The following is a 19,176-nucleotide window of genomic DNA, read 5'->3' on the forward strand; positions in this document are numbered from 1 at the left end:
ATGTTGTCCAAATCCGAGTTCTATGTCCAGGTGAATTATTCAACAGGGGAAGTACAGGAAAAAAAAAAACACACACACACAAAACACACACACACATTTTCAGATGTGCAAGGTGTCTCAGATTGTTTTCCTTTAATATCTATTCTCTCTTCTTCTTTTTCAATAGTAGACATGAAAAATTTTGTCTGAGCCCATGTGATGAATATGTACAAATATCCCAACTTCCACTGCGGCTAGAGAGTCCATATGACTAGGTTCTGGGCCAAAGAATTGTTTAAGTAATTTGTAATACTCCACAAAAGTTTTATTAAAAGGTGGAAGCAGGCCCTTTTCCTCCCATGTCTTCCTCCCTCCTAGCTGGAAAGCAGATATGCTTGATGGAACCAGAATGACATTCTTGTACCACTGGTGGAAGCCATTTACTGGAAATGACAAAGGAGCAGGGAAGAGGGAGACGAGGTCCCTGGGGATGGTGGGACCTCCTCATCTACCTGGACAACTCACATTTATGTGAGAGAAAAATAAGCTTCTATCTTCTTTAAGTCACCATTATTTTGGATTTCTGTTACTTGTAGCCAATTCTCATCTGGGTAATCTTACCTAATACACAAATTTATGAATATTTTTCTTTGCCTATTACTAAATTCTATAAATATGGATATAATATGGATATATAACCCGGTATTCATTTATTGTATTATTTAAATCCTCTGAATATATCCATTTATTTTTTATCTTCTTGATGTGCAAATTGTGAAAGAAGTTTATTAAAGAGTAACACTACGATGGTGGCTTTATCAATTGCTTATATTTCTGGGAGATTCTGCTATATGTAAACATCTATGTTTTATCGATAACAATTAATGTGTATTTTAGTACTATAAAAAATTGTTTAAAAATATTCCTTTGTCCCATTTTGAACGTCGGATCTTGATTTTATATTCTTTTTATGACATCACATTTTCTTTCTTTTCTTTTTATTTTTCTTCTATGCCTTTCCCCATTCCTTTGTTTACCTTCTACCTTATACATTTTGCTCAGGCATTGCAGGATGAACCTGAGAGAGTTCTGAAGGCTAATTCTTTCAAGGGGTGGTAGGTCAGCCTAGGAAATTGCCCTTAGCTTTACCCATTCTCGTGGTAAGCATTCAGAAATATGTCCAAATTATTGTGCTGCTGCTGAGTGGTACTTGACTTATTGTGCTAAACCTTTCCTCTATGTCAGCAATTAAGTTTCAACTGTCTTCTCTGGTCCTTTCTAATTTATTTATCAGATCTTTAATGGCATCCTTTTGATCAATTTATTTCTTAGGTCTTTGATCTCTTTTTTAATCTCATTCAATATTTATCATTTCTTCTTTGAGATTTACCTTAATTAATTCATGATGTTAACAAGTTGTTGCACAGTATGAAGCTCCTGAGGGAAATCTGTTCCTTAGGATATAGTTGCTAGACACTTAGTTATCAAGCATACTAACCCTAAAGATTACAAAACTGTTTTCGATTGCTAGAATAATTCAGACACATCATTTGAAGAAATTAAACATCTATTGAGTATATGTTTATTTACTAACAGCAACACACAGTTTCTGAAGAAAAAGAAGAGTTGAACTTCCCCCAAAACAGAATGAAGCAACTTTCCATTATTCTGAGGTAACAGTCGAATCTATAATCGTATATTCCACTTTAATAAATGTCAAGATACACAAAATACTTGGAGGGTTATATCCAAATTATCCTAAAGCTGTAACATTTTAAGGTAAAAAGCAGTTTAAAGGTAGTAATCTCTGCATATCACGGTACACCAAGACACAGCTTTACAGCCATTACTACTCAAATTATTAATATACTTATGCAAAATGCTTGTGCAAAATTGAAACAACTGCCACTTTTTCCAGTTTCTGATTTCGGGAACAGGTGCAAATCACTATCTCCTTCATAGATCTTCCATTACAGCATCCATCAAAAACCACTGGCCCGGCTCTCAAATAAGGGTAACAATGCACGTGATACATGTGTGTTCTGCTAAGTTTGGAATAAATGACATATTCTATAGCTATACTACAAACCCTGAATTATTTTTGCACAACATTCCAACATTCCCTGAAGAGATTTTATACAAAGGTTGAAAATAGCTATTTTCCATCATAGTCAAAGTCAATTTACTTTTTAAATGGACTATATACACTGTTGTGTTCTCTTCAATTTTTACAGGTGTTATGTGTGTGAATATGCTCACATATTCAGATTGTGTATATAAACTAAACATTATCAAAGACTCCACATCAGTTAAATTTGGTATCAAAATGTCTTACTACAGATCCTCCAAATAGCATTCACAGTATTAGTAGTGAGAGAAATTTTCTTTTTTTATTTTTCCTATCTTTTCAAAGGTTCTCTTTTGTTTGAAAACTGAGTTTACAGAAAATTCTAAAAAAATAATCCCATTAGATAATTTGAGTTAGCAATAGAGAGGAGGTGACAATACATGTTTTCCATTTAAAGTTAAGTCTGACTTTTTGTAATCAACTTTAAGTTTGTAATCAACTTTAAATTGCCTTGTCAAATATGCTATTCCATGTTCTTCTCATGATACTATAATTGCAAGATAGTTGAATTAACATCATATTCATTTTTAGTTTTTTTTTAAAAAAGAACATTCTTGTACCACCTTTTAGACTTGTCTTAAGTTTATACAACTTTATAACTTACTTTTAAAAATCTAGTTCATGTTCAATGAATTAAGAAACAACAAACATCAAAACAGTTCAGCCAGAATCGAACAGGCAAAAAAGGGTTGCTTTGGCAGTGTATAAAAAGATAACTGTTACAGTACAAATCATTATTTAATCTCTTTTTATTAAATATTAAAAGGCAATTTTGCTTTAAGACACTTGAAATTACATTTGATAAATGGGTAACTGACCCCACATACCTGACACATTGCTCCCCTACTTTTCTTCTCCATTTACTCTAAGGAACCAAAAAAAGTTATTTAAAACAATACAGATCAATGGTGTTTCTAAAATCATCTCAAAGAGGCTCTGATTACTACTAAGGTATTTATTACTTACAATATAAACTTCTGAAAAACAAGACACTGAGTACTATCTTGTAAAGTTTTTCCCTTTGATGTATTTTTGCTCTCCTGTTCCCATGAATCCATTCGTAACATTTCAACTGAAAGTTTGCCTACTGAGGAATCAATAGCTGTGACTTAATTGCTTAAGCTGCCATGCAAGGTAGGGGCATGATTCCCAAATCTACCTTCCTACCAGTATCATCTTGGAAAACTGCTGCAATAAATTCTCGGGTCCCTTCAGACCTAATGAGTCTGTCCCTTCCACCCTGACCTCCCATGTGATTCGATGCAGTTAGTCGTGCAAAATCCAACATTTGGGATGACTACAACGACAACGTTAAAAAGGAAGGTACCTGTCACAGTGTTTCCAGAGGTCGTAGCTCACAAACTGGGATCCAGTAAAAAAATATAATGTTGAATCATTAGCACTAAACGATCAGAGAGCAGAGTGACTGGGAAATGACTAGCATCAACAAGTCAAAGGTAGCCTTGCTGCCCCTTCCATGAAAGCCAGCACCCTCCCTGACCCTGGAGGGCCTTGCGCTGAACTAGAAGAAGGCAGGCAGACAGCGGCACAGGGTGGGGGCTACAACTCGTAAGTGACTGTTTCCACACCATTTCTCTCCATCTCTATGTCTCAATTTTCCCACTCTCATTCCTTCTCTTCTCTTACTCTGCCTTTTGCTATTCTCACTCTTATTTCTCTTTCCTCACTTTCTCACTTTCCCTCTTTTCCTTCTTTTTTGATCATTCATTCATATCATTCTTTTCTTCTCTGCTTTCTCTTCCTTCCATAATATAAGCAAATTTGTACTGGAGATACAATATATGTCAGAAAACATTCAGCCTAAGGAAACAGAATGATCTGTACAGGAAGTAACAGGACAAAACAGAACCTCAACAGTAATGCTGATGCTGCATGATATAAGCCATGTGAAACGCTTTCCAATCCTTTATCTCTTCTGAACTTCATAACTTCATCACACATGACTTCTGAGTCTCATGAAGTTAGAAGGGCATACTGATTATTTACAAACCCAAGGCACAGAGGTTAAATGATATGCCTGGGGTCACTAACCAGGAAGAGAATCCACATCTAGTTCACAGTCTGATTTTCTTCCCATTACATCTATAACATCTGACTGTAAGCAAGATGAGAGAACAGTGAATGCACATTAATATTGTTTCAGGCTCCAAAGTGTCCAAGGATAACTGGGTTATCTTATACATTAGGAACCACTCTTCATGGGGGGAAAAATGTATTTTCTTAAAATGTAAATCACAATATATATTTCTAAAGGTTTCCAAGTTCTTTTAAGATGACTACTTCACACAAATGCAGTTTGACTGTATTTTAGTCATTCCACTTTGGTAACACTGCAGCCCAGAGACAGTTCTGAGGTCAGAATTGTTCTAACACATAGACTCAAAGAATATAGAATGTAATTTATATAAACTACATAAATATAGTGTTTCATGAAAAGAAATATAATATTCTCTAAGTTGTTCTGTAAGTTAACCTCATTAATGCTACGAACTGCATTTCTTGAGAATTCTAAGGAAAAAGTTACCTTATCTAAAGATAAATTCAGAAAACTCATTTTAATAATGTTATGTACTTTCTGTGATATCCTAAATTTAAGGAAAAAATAGTCCCTAAGTGGAGAGTTTTCACCATCACCAAATTTATGGTAAAAGGCCCAATAGGCAAGGTCTAAATAAACCAGATGAAGAATTTTCCAATAATTTTCAGTGATATAGAATGTATGTCAATCTAAATAAACCACAACACTGTGAGACCACAGTATACATTCCAGTTGGATTAAACTACGACCACATTCTACATAGTCCCAATCAAGCATATCAGAGCCCAGGGGTTTGAAATTCTCTGTTCACTGAGAAAATTAAATCTAAGGAACTTACTAATAATATAAATTCCTACCTTGTCAATAACCCAAAGTACTTCCTCTAATATTTCAGAATCATTATTATAATCCACCAACTGTGCCAAGAATTGTGAAATCCTAACTTCAACCTTCAAGTGGGCAAAATTAGTTCCAGTTAAATTTATTTCCAATGAAATCCCAAACTATTTCCAAATGTTTGTAGACCCCATCCTAGACATAGTGGACCAGACAGAGTCTTCAAAGGTGAAGCCCAGGAATCCATTCTCAACAAGCTCCCTGTGACTGTCTAATACAGCCAGGCAATGGTCTTATTTGGGCACTGTTGGAAACCATCTTCTATATATCCTCAAAACTTTAAAATTCTTGGATTCTCATTTTCTACTTAGCAAACTCAATGTCAACACAGTTCACAAGTTCTTATATTCACTATGGAATTCTGCCAAGGACGTACAGATTGTACTCTCTAAACGCATCTAAGAGTGCTGGCTGTTTATCAACTTCAGATTTGCCTTTCTTATACTTTCTTCTCAGTGTGCCCCTGACTGAACTACAAAAGACAGGAGACAACTGTACGACCATTTCTTTCGGTATATTCCTTGTCTCCACAGAGAGCACTGGGTCTTCATAAAGCCAATCATCACTATTTTCAAATAAGTCATATTTTTCCTTCATTTCTCTTATTCTATTTAAGCATTAAAATATCAAAAAGAGAAAAAGACTATAATCATATAGCACTTGGTAAAATGATATGTGCCCCTGCAGAGTACATCTTAATACTCAAAATCTATAGTTACATTAGACAGCTGTCAAGAACAGTAAGAGAAGTAATATTTTTCGCATTTTCAACATTTAAAAAAGTAACTGTCTTAAGTGATGTCCAAAAAAGGAAAAAATGCACATTAACCCAATCAAAACTACGTTTTCGATAATCAGAGGTAACAATTGTCTTAATCCAAATCATTCATGAAAGTTGTCTAATGTATTTTAAGTAAGGCTCTATATATTTGCTTCTTCAAAAATAACTTGCAAAGTCATTCTGAGGTAGAAGAAAATAAGTTTAAATGGATAACTTTTTTCTACTTCATTGTAACTAAAATTACTGTTCACAGGAAGTATATAGCTTATGCATTTTGGTCCATCACATTTTCCACCATCACATAAGAATACTATTTAGGTTCTCACTTTATTATTAGCATATTTTTTCTTGCTTCTAGAATGCCCAATAAAGCTGAAAATTTCCATTTAAAGTGATAAAAAAAATTTCCCAAAAGTATCTGTTTAACAATCTTAGATCAGAATTTGGCAAGATAAATGAAAATGCCACATTTTACAAACATACACACAGACTAAAACTCCAAAATTTTCTTGTTTCTTACACAGCTCAATTTTAAATGTGCAGCTTACTTACAATCTAAAAATAAATTTAAACATGATTGTCACAAAAAAAGATTTTAAAACAGAGATGACATCTATAAAGGCACACATAGATTGTCAATGGTTACATCACATTTGTGGTTACATCACAAACAGAATATTTTCTGCTCCTGTAAACAACTTTTTTCTCACACGTTTAAAGTGAGGTTAGTGCTGACATAAAAGTATTGCTATACTCACAGTTTGAGTGTTTCCACTGTGTATGAGGTACATTTTCTCCATTCATACACCCCTACTGTTCTTACTCACTTGAGAATAAGAGTCAACCAAAGTCTGTAGGCTACAACCATTCAATATTTTCATCAATACTGGAATGACTGCATATAACATTACAAAACATCAGAGATGAAAAATGTCTTCTTGTCCAAGACTTTAATTTATTCTTCATTACATGAATATACTGCTCATTTAACTTCTTCAGGAAGAAAATTATTCTGAAGATGAATAATTCCTTCCTGAATACTTCATCTAAGACTATTCCTTCACACATTTGATTTTGTGGTTTTAATTCATTTGATTTAGTAGTCACCAAGAATCACCTTTCCTTTGGTGGTCTATCATAACGGTCTCGTATGCTTTTTGATAGCTGTTTGATAAATATTTTGTAAATTTTTCCACAGTATGTATGCACTGTCTTTTGCAGTTCCAGTTCTAAAGGTTTCAATAAGGAACGGATGTTGTCATCTTCAAAAGAACACTAGAAAAAGAAAATAAAAAGACAAAGATATATATAAGTACATAACTGATTCCAAATAACTTCTTCAGTCAATTTAATATTGACAACCTCTGAATTTCACGAAAAGTATATGCTCAACAAATATTTTCAATGAATTAAATAGAACTATGATCTCACATTAGAGGAGGGAGAAAATAATGGTAAAATCACTGAGGGTATCAGGGAAAGTTTTTCTGAGAAGAGGTAATAGAGGCAGGGCATTCCAAGCCAAGGCAAGAGTTCTTACAGTGGAGGTTTAAGAGCAGAGAAGACAGACAGAGATACAGACTGGAGTGAAATGAGGACCAAAGGCTCTGAGGTATCTGAGAGAAACTCATGAAAGCCCAGCATCCCTCTGATGATAGTATCGAGGCTAGACTGGAAAGGAAGGAGATGGAGGCATGGAGTGGGAGGAACGCAAAATGATAGCATGGTTCTGCATTTCCCAAAGAACCCTAACTGCACAAAAGTGTCCCAAGGATAAACACATTTCAGAATAACATTCCTAAATAACAGACACCCTTCATGAAGATTCACACTGGCAAACTCTAAAAAGCAAAACAGAAAATACATCTTTTGAATAGTGTTTGGCCCACTAGTTCCAAAATATATTTTTGACCAGAGTCCTTTGTTACTGTAAAATAAGATATATTTCCCAAGGAATGTATTTTGGAAAACAATGTGGCAGTGGTTAAATGGTTAACTTGTGATCTTAGTATTTTTCCCCCCTTCTCCCACCTCCCCCTTACTCAGGTTCAAGCCGCTATTTCTCAGTCTAGCTGTGTAGGGCACAGCTCCCTGGCCCATGCTGGGATTATGAGCCTTGCGCTCCCCCCACTGAGGCAGCTGGTCGCTGGTCCGCGGACGGCCGCTCACAGCAGCCCACGCCGACCTCTGGCTGCTCACCGCAGCTCAGCTCCAGGGAGAGCGGTTGTTCAAAATCTTAGCTGTAGAGGGCACGGATCACTGTCCCATGTGGGAATCGAACCAGCAATCTCGGTGTTAGGAGCATGACGCTCCAACCACCTGAGCCACCGGGACGGCCCAAGCATTTTTAACCAGATACATTTTTGGATTTAGCATTTGCAACTAGGTATATTTTCAATTAGAAAGATGGATGGGGTTTAAAAAGAGAACATTTTTATGTGAAAGTTTGAAGTCGGTGAAAAATGCAAGATCCCAAAGGATATTCAAAACCTGAAATCTCAGAGGGCTTCAAATGACCCCAGCTTATCCCTGAGGTTCACTGCCATGAAACAGAGAAAGAAGAAATGAAATCACCACCCAAATCACAATTATTGAGTCTGCAGAAAGCTGAAGTAAATCTATGGAAAAAAGATAAACTCAGATGCTAATTTATCACATGGATTTTATCAATGTAGAGAGAGATGCAAAGAGATCTTAACACTTGATAACTCTTGAGCAAGAAAACTGTGAACATTAACATTATTCTTAGGGCGATTTTTAAAACCAAATCACATATACTGGAGATAAATACCTAAAATTGTTACAGAGACAAAAACAGAGGAAGCCTAACTAGGAAGAATGTAATGAAAATAATAATAGCTAGCACACAGGTATATCTGGGAGAAACTATTGAAAGCTGGACTGGCTTTAAAAAGGCCACTTCTTACACACCAGACATCATGCTAGCCTCACAGCAATTTTACAAAATAGGTCCTATAATTATCCCAACTTATGATGAAACAACTAAGGCAAGAAGAGATCATTTTCCCACACTAAGTGGGAAAGCCAGGATTCCACCCCAGCTGCCCAGCTCCAAAGTCAAAGTGCTGTTCCACCACACAGCATCACTTAATCCAAAGAAGCAATGGTAATCACAAAATAGTCACGGGGATGTGAAATACAGCATGGGAATATAATCAATAATGTTGTAAAGATTACGTAGGGTGCCAGGTGGGTACTGGACTTATTGGAGGGGGGGTTGTCACTTCCTAGATTGTGTAGATGTCTGACCACTGCACTATATACACCTAAAGTTGAAAAAGAATACTGAATGTCAACTATAATATGTGTGTGTGTGTGTGCGTGTGTGTGTATGTATATGTGTGTGTCTGTGTGTGTGTGTATGTAATCCAAGATGTGGAGTACAGCATAGGAAATAGAGTCAATGGTTACTGTAATAGCTATGCACAATATCAGAGGGGTAGTAGACTTGGGGAGATGGTTATCACTTTGTGAGGGGTGTAAATGTCTAATCATGTTTTGTACACCTGAAACTAATATAAAAAAATAAAATTTAAAAAAGAATACAAATAAAAAAAGGCAAAAAATAATTTTAAAAAAGCAACAAAACTGTGCCAAGTCAGTTTCCAAAAATCCTGTTGAAAGATGAAGTTCAATTAAGCGTGGGAAATTGGGAAAAGTGCTGTGCTGCATATAGATATGCATAGATTTATTTGGGATTAAAAGTGGCAGCTAAATTGAAGAAGGTAACCTTCACGAAGGGTTATCACCTCCATCAAGTGATACTATAACCTTTCAATGTGTGCAAAAACATACTTGGACAACTGTGGTTGAGAGAGATGGATAATAATGGGAAGACCAAACTGTGATTTCTTATTTAGCAATGACAATAAAATGAAAACATTAAAAAGGCGTTTAAAAGTTAATTCCCAGGAATATGAAGTACTTCAGATTCAGTTCATTCATTTTCATGTGATTTACATCCCAGTATTTGTGGTTAAAAATTTTTTTCTTCACTGGGAAAGTCTTTTGATGACTATTTTCCTGAAATAAAAACAGTGCCTGTTGAATTACAGCTCTTAATCATCCAATATATAACACAAGTAATTTGACCTTTAAGGGAGAAGATGATAAATTACCAAAATTTCTGCCTATATACCATGTTTCCCCAGAAATAAGACCTAGCCGGACCATCAGCTCTAATGCGTCTTTTGGAGCAAAATTTAATATATGACCCAGTATATATTATATTATATTATATTATATTATATTATATTATATTATATTATACCTGGTCTTATATAAAAATAAGACCAAGTCTTATATTAATTTTTGCTCCAAAAGATGCATTAGAGCTAATGGGCCAGCTAGGTCTTATTTTCGGGGAAACACAGTAAATGCATCCTGAAGTCACTGAATTCTGCCATTCACATAATGTGTACTGAATGCCCAGAGTGAGCAGGACATAACCTGCACCTGTAGGTGTCCCTTCCCCAAACGCCATATGCACCCTGAGCTGACTGCAGGCCTCTTTCCCCACTGCACAGGGTGCCGGACTTGTCTTCACCTTCCCTTCTCTGCCTGGTACTCATCCTTACAGCTCAGTTCAACTGTCAGCTCCTCTGAGAAGTCTTTTCTGACAGTTAATCACTCCCTCATCATGGGCACAGCACCCAGTTCACAATCTTTTAGGAAGGTCATGCTCTGTATATAAGACTATCAGTTGAAAGGCAGCAAATAAATAGTGAGGCTATGCTGACCACAAGTAGATAATTCAAGTCATTTTCAAAGAACAGAACATGTTTTAAAAATACAGCAGCATGGTAGTTCAATCCAACAAATGCTGAGTACCAACTATATGCAAGAAGGTAGTGTAGGAGGGAAACACTCATGCCTCCTTTGCAGAGATAGCTATGCAAATATAAACAGGGTGTGAAGTAAATCAAAGTTAACACAGAAACACCAAGAAACACAGTAATTCAGAATGAAATACATTAAGCAGGAAATATCTTATAGAGCAATAAAATGTTTTGTTCCCATTTTGAATTTGCAATTTTTAATCTTAATATTTTTATTCACTCAGCAACTAATATTTAACATATATGTATGGACTGTAAGAACTGATTTGCTAGCAGACATAGCCATGCATTTATGATTTAAAGATGATTCATATCCTTTATAATTCACACTGTGCATTGCATTCGATGGCTATGACTAAGCATCTGTCTGAAACTCGCATGAATACCCTTGTCTGAATTCTCTCAAAAATTACACTTCTTACTGAATTACAGATAAGAGAAGGTAAAAACACTAATGAAGAGCACCATAAAAGACTGATCAACTTCATTAAGTTGAAAAATGGAGTTTCCATAGACCCAAAACAAACACAAAAAATCATTAAATCAGCATGTGAAATCATTTTAAAAGATTTATTTTTTAAAAATCAAGTGTAATTAATCAGCTTAAAACTATTACTCAGGTTTTTAATGGTACATATTTATAAAAGATCAAAGAAAAGGTCAAATAAATTAGTAAGATTTAATTTGTTAATAATGTATTTTCAATGTTCAAAGGAAACAAAGAAATCACATTTTTGTAAGAATGTAATTATTTTCTATCCTACAAAGTCTCAGAACCCCCAAAAGTACTTTTCTTCATTTTTACTACCTTTTGACCACCCATGATAAAGCATTATTAAAATACAACATTGATTTCAAACAAATCCTGAACTCTTTTTAGTAGGTTGGTTTTTTTGAGAAGAGGGAAGTACAGATAATGGTATGAGTGGAGCATTTTTCAAACTGTTTTAAATGCATTGTAGGATTAAGCAAATGAGGAAATGTTTTATGTTAGGAGCCAGGATTCTACATATGGAAGAAAGGAGATAAAACACAGAAACATAGAGTAGGACAAGGCAAAGAAGGGCCTTGGAGGAATGCAACTGGAGGCATTGGAGTGGGTGCATGATTCTACGTGTGTGTGTGTGTGTGTGTGTGTGTGTGTGTGTTTATATTTCCTAGCTGTGACACTGAAAGGGCTAAGAAGAGAAGACACCCTGGTACCAACAAGCATGCCTACCGTGTTTCCCCAAAAATAAGACCCAGCTGGACCATCAGCTCTAATGCGTCTTTTGGAGCAAAAATTAATATAAGACCGGTCTTATTTTACCCAATGTAAGACCGGGTCTTATATAAGACTGGGTCTTGTATTAATTTTTGCTCCAAAACACGCATTAGAGTTGATTGTCCAGTTAGGTCTTATTTTTTGGGGAAACAGGGTAGCACCCAGAGCCCACCAAAAGGAATAAAAGCGCATTTGACAGACAGCTAATTTCAGTGCTCGGGTTGGGAAGGTATATCAAGATGAGCTTGAAATATTTTGTTTGGGTAGGTAATGAGGAGTTATTCAAAATAATGATGGGCATTTGTCAAAAGGGCATAAGAAGTAGCCAAAAGGGGCTCCCCAATGGCCAAATTTGGAACAAATTTGCCATTAACATAAAATGGAATACTGCATTATAAATCATCGAAAAAATACATATTAATGAGTTCATACTGATAACGTGTAGATCAATAAATGGGTAAAAGGGGAAAGCTCTTACTTACAGCAGGGTGCCAAGGCTGTATGTGGAAGGAGTATTAGAGCTGTACAACTATCAGTTTGCAACGACCACAGTGAAGATTGGTTTGGGCAAGAACTCACAATGGATACTAAATATAGTACGGAAGTTTTGATGAGCAGAGTATTTACATGATCTTTTAGAGTCTCCCCACCCCACAGGCTGCTTACAAGAGGAAAAACAACTATACAGTGGAGAAACTGAACGACATTTTGACTGAGTAATTAAAATCAACATCCCCAGTGAGAGGCCGGCAGACAACAGTAACTGTGAATGTGACAGCCTGAGAAGGACACCACATCACTTATACAGTATTCAGGAGGACATATTCTTGAACCTAATTCTAAGGAAATATCAGACAAGTCAGTATGAAGAACATTCTAATAATATGAGAGGCAAATGGGACTCTATCCTTCAGTAAATGCCAATGCCATAAAAGACAGACTCAGAAACTGTCCTAGATCAAAGAAGAGCAAAGATACAAGGGTGGCAGGTTACAGCATTGTGTCAATATTAAACTTCCTGAGTTAGATACCTGCACTTTGGTTAATAAGAGAATGTCGTTGTTCTTAGTGAAAACACACTGAAGTTTTTAGGGGGAAAAGACCATAATGTAGTCAACTTATATTCAAATGGTTCAGAAAAAAGCAACGTATATATAAAGAATCAATTGATAAAGCAAGGGGTAAAATGTTAATAACTCATGAAGCTTAGTAAAGGATGTGGACATTCTTTGTACTATTCTCCCAAATTCTCTGTGAGCTTGTAAGTATACCCACATAAAAACTTTTTTTTAAAAAAATGCTTACATTTCTCAGTGCTTCGTAAATAGCTCTAAATGCTGGTTGTTTATCATCATGGTAAACACCTCTGTTCCCATGAAGAATGAAGATTCCCTCTTCTTCTGCTTCTTGGCAATTGCTTCCATATATACAATGATCTGGTCGGTAATTCCATTGACACGGAAAAACAAAAAGGCTTTCTATGTGAAGAAAAACAAAACAATGAAGCAAATACCCCTAATTCCACAGAATTAACATTCTGCAAAAATTCTAGCTTAAAAATACAGCTCTTACAGAAAATTTTAAATGGTAAAGAATGTTTGGCATTTAGATTTTTTCCTACTCAATCAATATCCAAGAAAAGTTTTACTCTGTCTTAAATATAGTGATAACCATTAATATAAGCCAAAATCAAATAAATGCATTTCTTCACTATTGACTAAATATTATCTATAACTCTTTATAAATGAAAATTAAAGAAACTTAAATGGTTACCTGGATTATGAAAAAATATGATATTCAACAGATCTTGATCACCCCATGTGATATTTAGTTTGTATTTTTTGAGCAATGGCATAAGGATATCTCCCCATCGTAGTCGTACAGTTGTCATATCATTCTGTCGGTAAATACATTAAAAAGATACTCAGGCTTCCAGGTTTAAAATGGCAGCATAATGGCAGTTCCCCAAACCTTCCCTTAGCAATCATTACAGAGCAAGAAGAAATGTAAATTTCTTTTGTTCCAAAACCCAGTGACTCTCATGTAAACCTGTATGTGAGTAAGCCTGTCCAGCTGGAGTGGGGAAGACAACACAAGAAGCTATCTGAAGCCGCACGTAGAGGTGATAAAACAAAAGTCAGGAAAGAGAAAGTAGGTGATAGTTTAAATCCTGGGACTGTGACCTCATCTTAAAACGCAGACTGTTTTAGTTCCTATGTCAAATGTCTAGACACAGCACCTCTGTCCATGTCTATGTCACAGAGTTTTTGAGGATTAAACCTGTTAATATGCAAATGAAAAGTACTAGGAATGACACCTGATACATGGTACATGCTCAGTTCTATTACTATTATTGCCATGATCACTTATTCTTCGACTGATGTGGTAATCTTTCATAATTGGCATTTCGTAAAGATCATTTGAAACTGATAAATCAAAAATAGATACTGAATTTCATCAGGTGCCTTTCCAGTCTCTATGGAGTTGCTCATAGCTCATTATTTTAAAATACGAAGTCAAATGCCTAAGGAAACAACAGAGTTGAAAGAGGCTATGAATATACCTCTGGATAGTATGAATGTGGGGTGTGAAGGGGTGCAGTTGAATACGAAGCCTCTTATGAACCTATCTGACTCTTGTAAACTCTCAAACTTAAACCAGTATTCCTCAAAGTGCAGTCTGCAGTGTGGCAACCAGTGAAATTTTTAAGCCCTCTACAAGATTAGGTATGGAAACTAAGGGCAAGATTTAGAAAACTTTTATAGCAATTTAACACTTTTATAGCAATTTAATAATATTATGTCTATTTAGTCTAATATTTTTCTAGTAACTTATTTACATCATTTTTAGAAAAGTATTGGCTCATGACAGATTGTAAATTAAAAAAAAACAACAACAACACTGATACTTCGCCAGTTTGAAAAACATTGTTACCCTGTTTCCCCGAAAATAAGATCTAGCCAGACAATCAACTCTAACGCATCTTTTGGAGCAAAAATTAATATAAGACCTGGCATTATTATATTATATACTACATTATTATATTACATCATATTATATTATATAATATTCCCAGTCTTATATTAAAATAAGATCGGGTCTTATACTAATTTTTGATCCAAAAGACGCATTAGAGCGGATTGTCTGGCTAGGTCTTATTTTCAGGGAAACATGGTATGAGCTATTCTAGGATACATAATAAACTCAACGGGGGTATAAACGATCTCTCTTTTAAGATAAAGAAGAGCTAGAATTTAAAAAAAAATCCTATGTATTTAAACTAGATATGATCTGCTATAATTGTATTATCCTTGTGTGAAGTTTCTCAGAATGCAGTAAACACAGTAATTATAAAATAATCAGAAATCCCCCTCTCCAAAAATCTGGAAAATGACTGACACAAGTTGTACTTAAGAAACTAATAATAAAATACTTTATTGAAAGGATGACTCTGAAATACGTTATTGAGCATGTAAACTAAATGTTCGTAAGATCAGAGAAAGAAAATAAGAATTGCACAGGACAAAGACCAGCAACACATTCAATAGGACGGTGGACCAGCTGTACCATGCCATGTTCAAGTCTTCACTGGATTCCATCTGTTCAAAGATAGATAGAAGAGAAGGAGATCTGAGGATACAAGCAGAGGTCAGAGTGATATACCTGGCTTGAAAGATGGAAGGGACCATCTGCCAGGAATGCAGGCAGCCTCTCGAAGCTGAGGAAGATGAAGAAACTAAGAAGCAAAGAGGTGAAATAATTTGCCCTAAACTGTGCACTTAGCAAGTGGCAGATCCAGAACTTGAATTTGGGTAGTTTGATTCCAGAGCTAGTCTCCTAGCTACTAAACTAGATGGCTAATGACTAATTGAATCCATGAATTAATAAGTAAACAAATAATGACTTGTTCTTGAGGTTGTAGAGCTTAGAATTAAGCTAAAAGACGGTATAGAAACAAGATAGATAACCCAAGAAAGCATCTAACACAGGTAAAAATGTAATAATTTCCTTTGTAGAACAATTACTATGAAATAAAGTGATGAAGATTAAAAAAAAAATAGACAGATAAAGAAATATACCTATTCAAAGAAAAAAAAATCAATGACAGATATATACAAGGTCCAGGCAGTCTTGGGGGGGGGAATCAAAGCAGGGAAAAAACCTTTATATAGTAACAAAATCCTACTAGAAAAATACTGGACAAAAAGCAATTAATATCAATATTATTTGATGATAATATAATCTAGAATATGCAAGAAAACCAATGAAAGAGGAATAAGAAATGAAGTTAATAGACATTATATATAAAAGGAGTTTATAAAAATAGAAAAAGAAAAATATTAAAATAGAAAAATAAAAACAGAAAAACAATCAAGTAGAGAAATGGTCTAAGGATATCGACAAACAGCCATTCACAAAGGAGGAAACAGAAATGGCTAAAAATTATACGAAAAGATTTTCATCCTCACTGGCAGTATAGTCAGGAAAACACAAATTAAAATATATGAGGTTTTTCCCCAGCCATATAACTACATGTTCATACTAGTACATAACAAATAAAAACCAAATGATCCATTCTCCATAATATCGTACACACATTAAAAATTTGTCAAACTATGTATAATGACATAAAAAGCAGTCAATTATATATTTACTAAGTAAAAAAAGCAAGATGAAGATTTATAAAAAGATCCTATATGTAAGTGCTAACGTACACGTGTATGAGTTTCAAAACACATTTTTAAAAGGGTCTGAAGAATATGGTACATAGCAAAGTTTACCTCATGGGGCAAAGAAATGAAACTGAGGACAATGGTATGTAAAGAGGGGACTTGTCTTTTTACTCCACATACAAAGAATTGTTTAAATTTTTGTAAGCATGATTTAGTTCTGTTATTTTTTAAAATGTAGTTCTAATTTACTAATTTTAGCAAACCTACTACCAAACGCACGTGTATTATATTAAGATCAATTAGTTTAATTTTTAGAATTGTGTATGCTTTTGAAAATAGGCTCATTATCAGTCTATCTTATACATAAATATAAAATTAACAGGTGGCTATTCATATTATGTTCCAACAATGCTAGAAACTGGAACACATCAATTCCCAAAGATTAGTTACTCCACTAATCTCTGAAAAATTCTATCCCTTTTGGTAAGATGTTTATGGATACTCTGCTCTCATAAGCTGTAGTATATATGTAACACAATAAAAGTCCTCCACCACATACATCTTTCAAATATGTAACAACAACCATTATGTCCACCTCATAGTAAGTGTTCTCTTGTCCATTCTTTTCAATAATTCATTAATGGGCCGGTTTCTAAAACTTTCATCTGTCTTCTGCCGCTAATTACCTATTCAGTGGTCACTTCATGCCAGACACCATGCTAAATATTCTGAATACAAAGCTGTACAAAAGACACACCCTGCCCTCAATAGGTGGAGAAAACAGACAAAAACTACTTTGCAAAGTAATATTTGGCAAGACATGAACAGAGTACAGTAAACATACAAGGGAAGGATTCTCAAGACGCCTTATTTATATTCTTTGGTTTGTTTTCTAATAAATAGAAAATGGTTAAGAAATATACTAATAAGGATTCAGCACTGCACATACAATCATAACACAAAATACAAAGCAAAAGTTTAACCAGTGTTCTATCATTGTCTATCAAGTATTACAAAAAACAAAAAACAAAAAAGTTGAATTTTTACTATTTTAATTTTTAATATATATAAGTATAATACATCAGGTTGGAACTGAACAGTCCTGAGTGGTATGTATTGGGAGACAGCAAAGCAATAAGAATTAAAATCATGGCTATCATCATAAATGGGTAGCTTTACAGTCTTCATGTGACAAGAACAATGGAACAATATTCACTGTTCTATATGAAACAGTTGGGAAAGTTATTACTTTCAGTAATTCAGTTATATGACAAGAGCCCTAAGTTTTAAGATCTGTGCCAAAAATTGTAGAATCAAATGGAAAAAAAAAAGGCCATGTTTGCTACAGATATAGTCTGGAAAACAAAAAAAGATATATGAAAAAGGAATTAAAAAATAAATTTTGTAGAAACATCTTAGCAATCATAAATGTAATAATATTTGAAAACAAAGCAAATCTGCATTGTTCCCAACATGCAACAGTAGGGTTCCTTGGAACACAGAAACAGTAGGTGTGAGCTAAACTACACCTACTGAATTAATGTACAATAATGCCCCTCATACTTTTCTTCATTAAGTCATTAATCCACAAAAGAAAACAAAAATCTGAAAGTTTCAAAATTATTTCATCTCCCATATCCATATCTCTAGCTGGTTTAGAACATGCCACACACAAACAGAAAAGGGGAAGGGGAGAAACTGTTAAAGTACTTAAGAATGACATTTAAATAAGCAAAAAATAATCATAGATTTGAACTATATAATTGTATTTTGAAATTTTTTAAAAATCAAATAATGATGTTACACTAAATTATCTCTAAGGTTCTTTGCAACACTAAACTTCTCATAATTCTGTGAATTTAAAATGAAGAGTTTCTGAGAAGTCACATTATTCCTTAGCAGATAATCTTACAGCACCATCTTCTGGTATAATATTTACTATACATAGTCTAACAATCAGAAAAGATAGAAAACTCATGGTATACCTGTTTTATTCAGTAAAACTTTACGGTACATGAAATTTTGAAACTCAAGATATATTAAATTGGATACTTGAAGAAAGATGTTCACTGTTAAGCAAGAGCACAAGATATACTAGTTTCATTAATGTATTCAATTGTGGGAGACAAAACTAAAATGAAATCAAGATCTCAGAAAGATTCAGAGAATGGGAAAGTGGAAAAAAAAAACCCGTTTACTAGATCTACAGAAGATAAGAGTGATGGGTACCAAATGTCCTAAGATTGAAATCTTCGGATGTGAATGTGATGGCTACAAGGAGTACTGTGGCCTAAACTAAAGATGAAAGGGAACAACTCTAAATGAAGCAAAGATTTAAATCACATAGAAAGGAGTAATAAATAATGGTGTAAATTCTGGTCCACCAGAAGCCATAAGAAAAATATCTGACAAATATATACATATACAAACATACATATATACTCACAACATAAAAGACACATTATCCCTTAATGTTTACTTTAGTCCTAACTAGCTGTAGAGGGATAACCAGTAAGTCCATAGGGGTGTTTCAGAA

At 34.6% G+C, this 19,176-nt stretch overlaps 1 protein-coding gene across 2 annotated transcripts in view; it reads right to left on the bottom strand.

Moving 5' to 3' along the window:
• Nucleotides 1–1,528: 1,528 nt before the first annotated feature.
• The window catches only part of GXYLT1 (glucoside xylosyltransferase 1), a 40,720-nt gene continuing 23,072 nt past the window's right edge, over nt 1,529–19,176 (bottom strand). For both annotated transcript variants that reach the window (XM_019748443.3, XM_019748442.3), the window contains 3 exons: nt 13,741–13,864; nt 13,273–13,445; nt 1,529–7,119 (listed from right to left, as the gene is read on the bottom strand). In XM_019748443.3, coding sequence (XP_019604002.1) covers nt 6,958–7,119; nt 13,273–13,445; nt 13,741–13,864 — 459 coding nt within the window. In that variant the 3' untranslated portion in view covers nt 1,529–6,957. The remainder of the gene's footprint in view (nt 7,120–13,272; nt 13,446–13,740; nt 13,865–19,176) is intronic.

This window comes from Rhinolophus sinicus, chromosome 1 (assembly GCF_057876585.1).
Source record: "Rhinolophus sinicus isolate RSI-liver-muscle chromosome 1, RSI-T2T, whole genome shotgun sequence".
In the NCBI taxonomy this organism is placed as follows: Eukaryota; Metazoa; Chordata; class Mammalia; order Chiroptera; family Rhinolophidae; genus Rhinolophus; species Rhinolophus sinicus.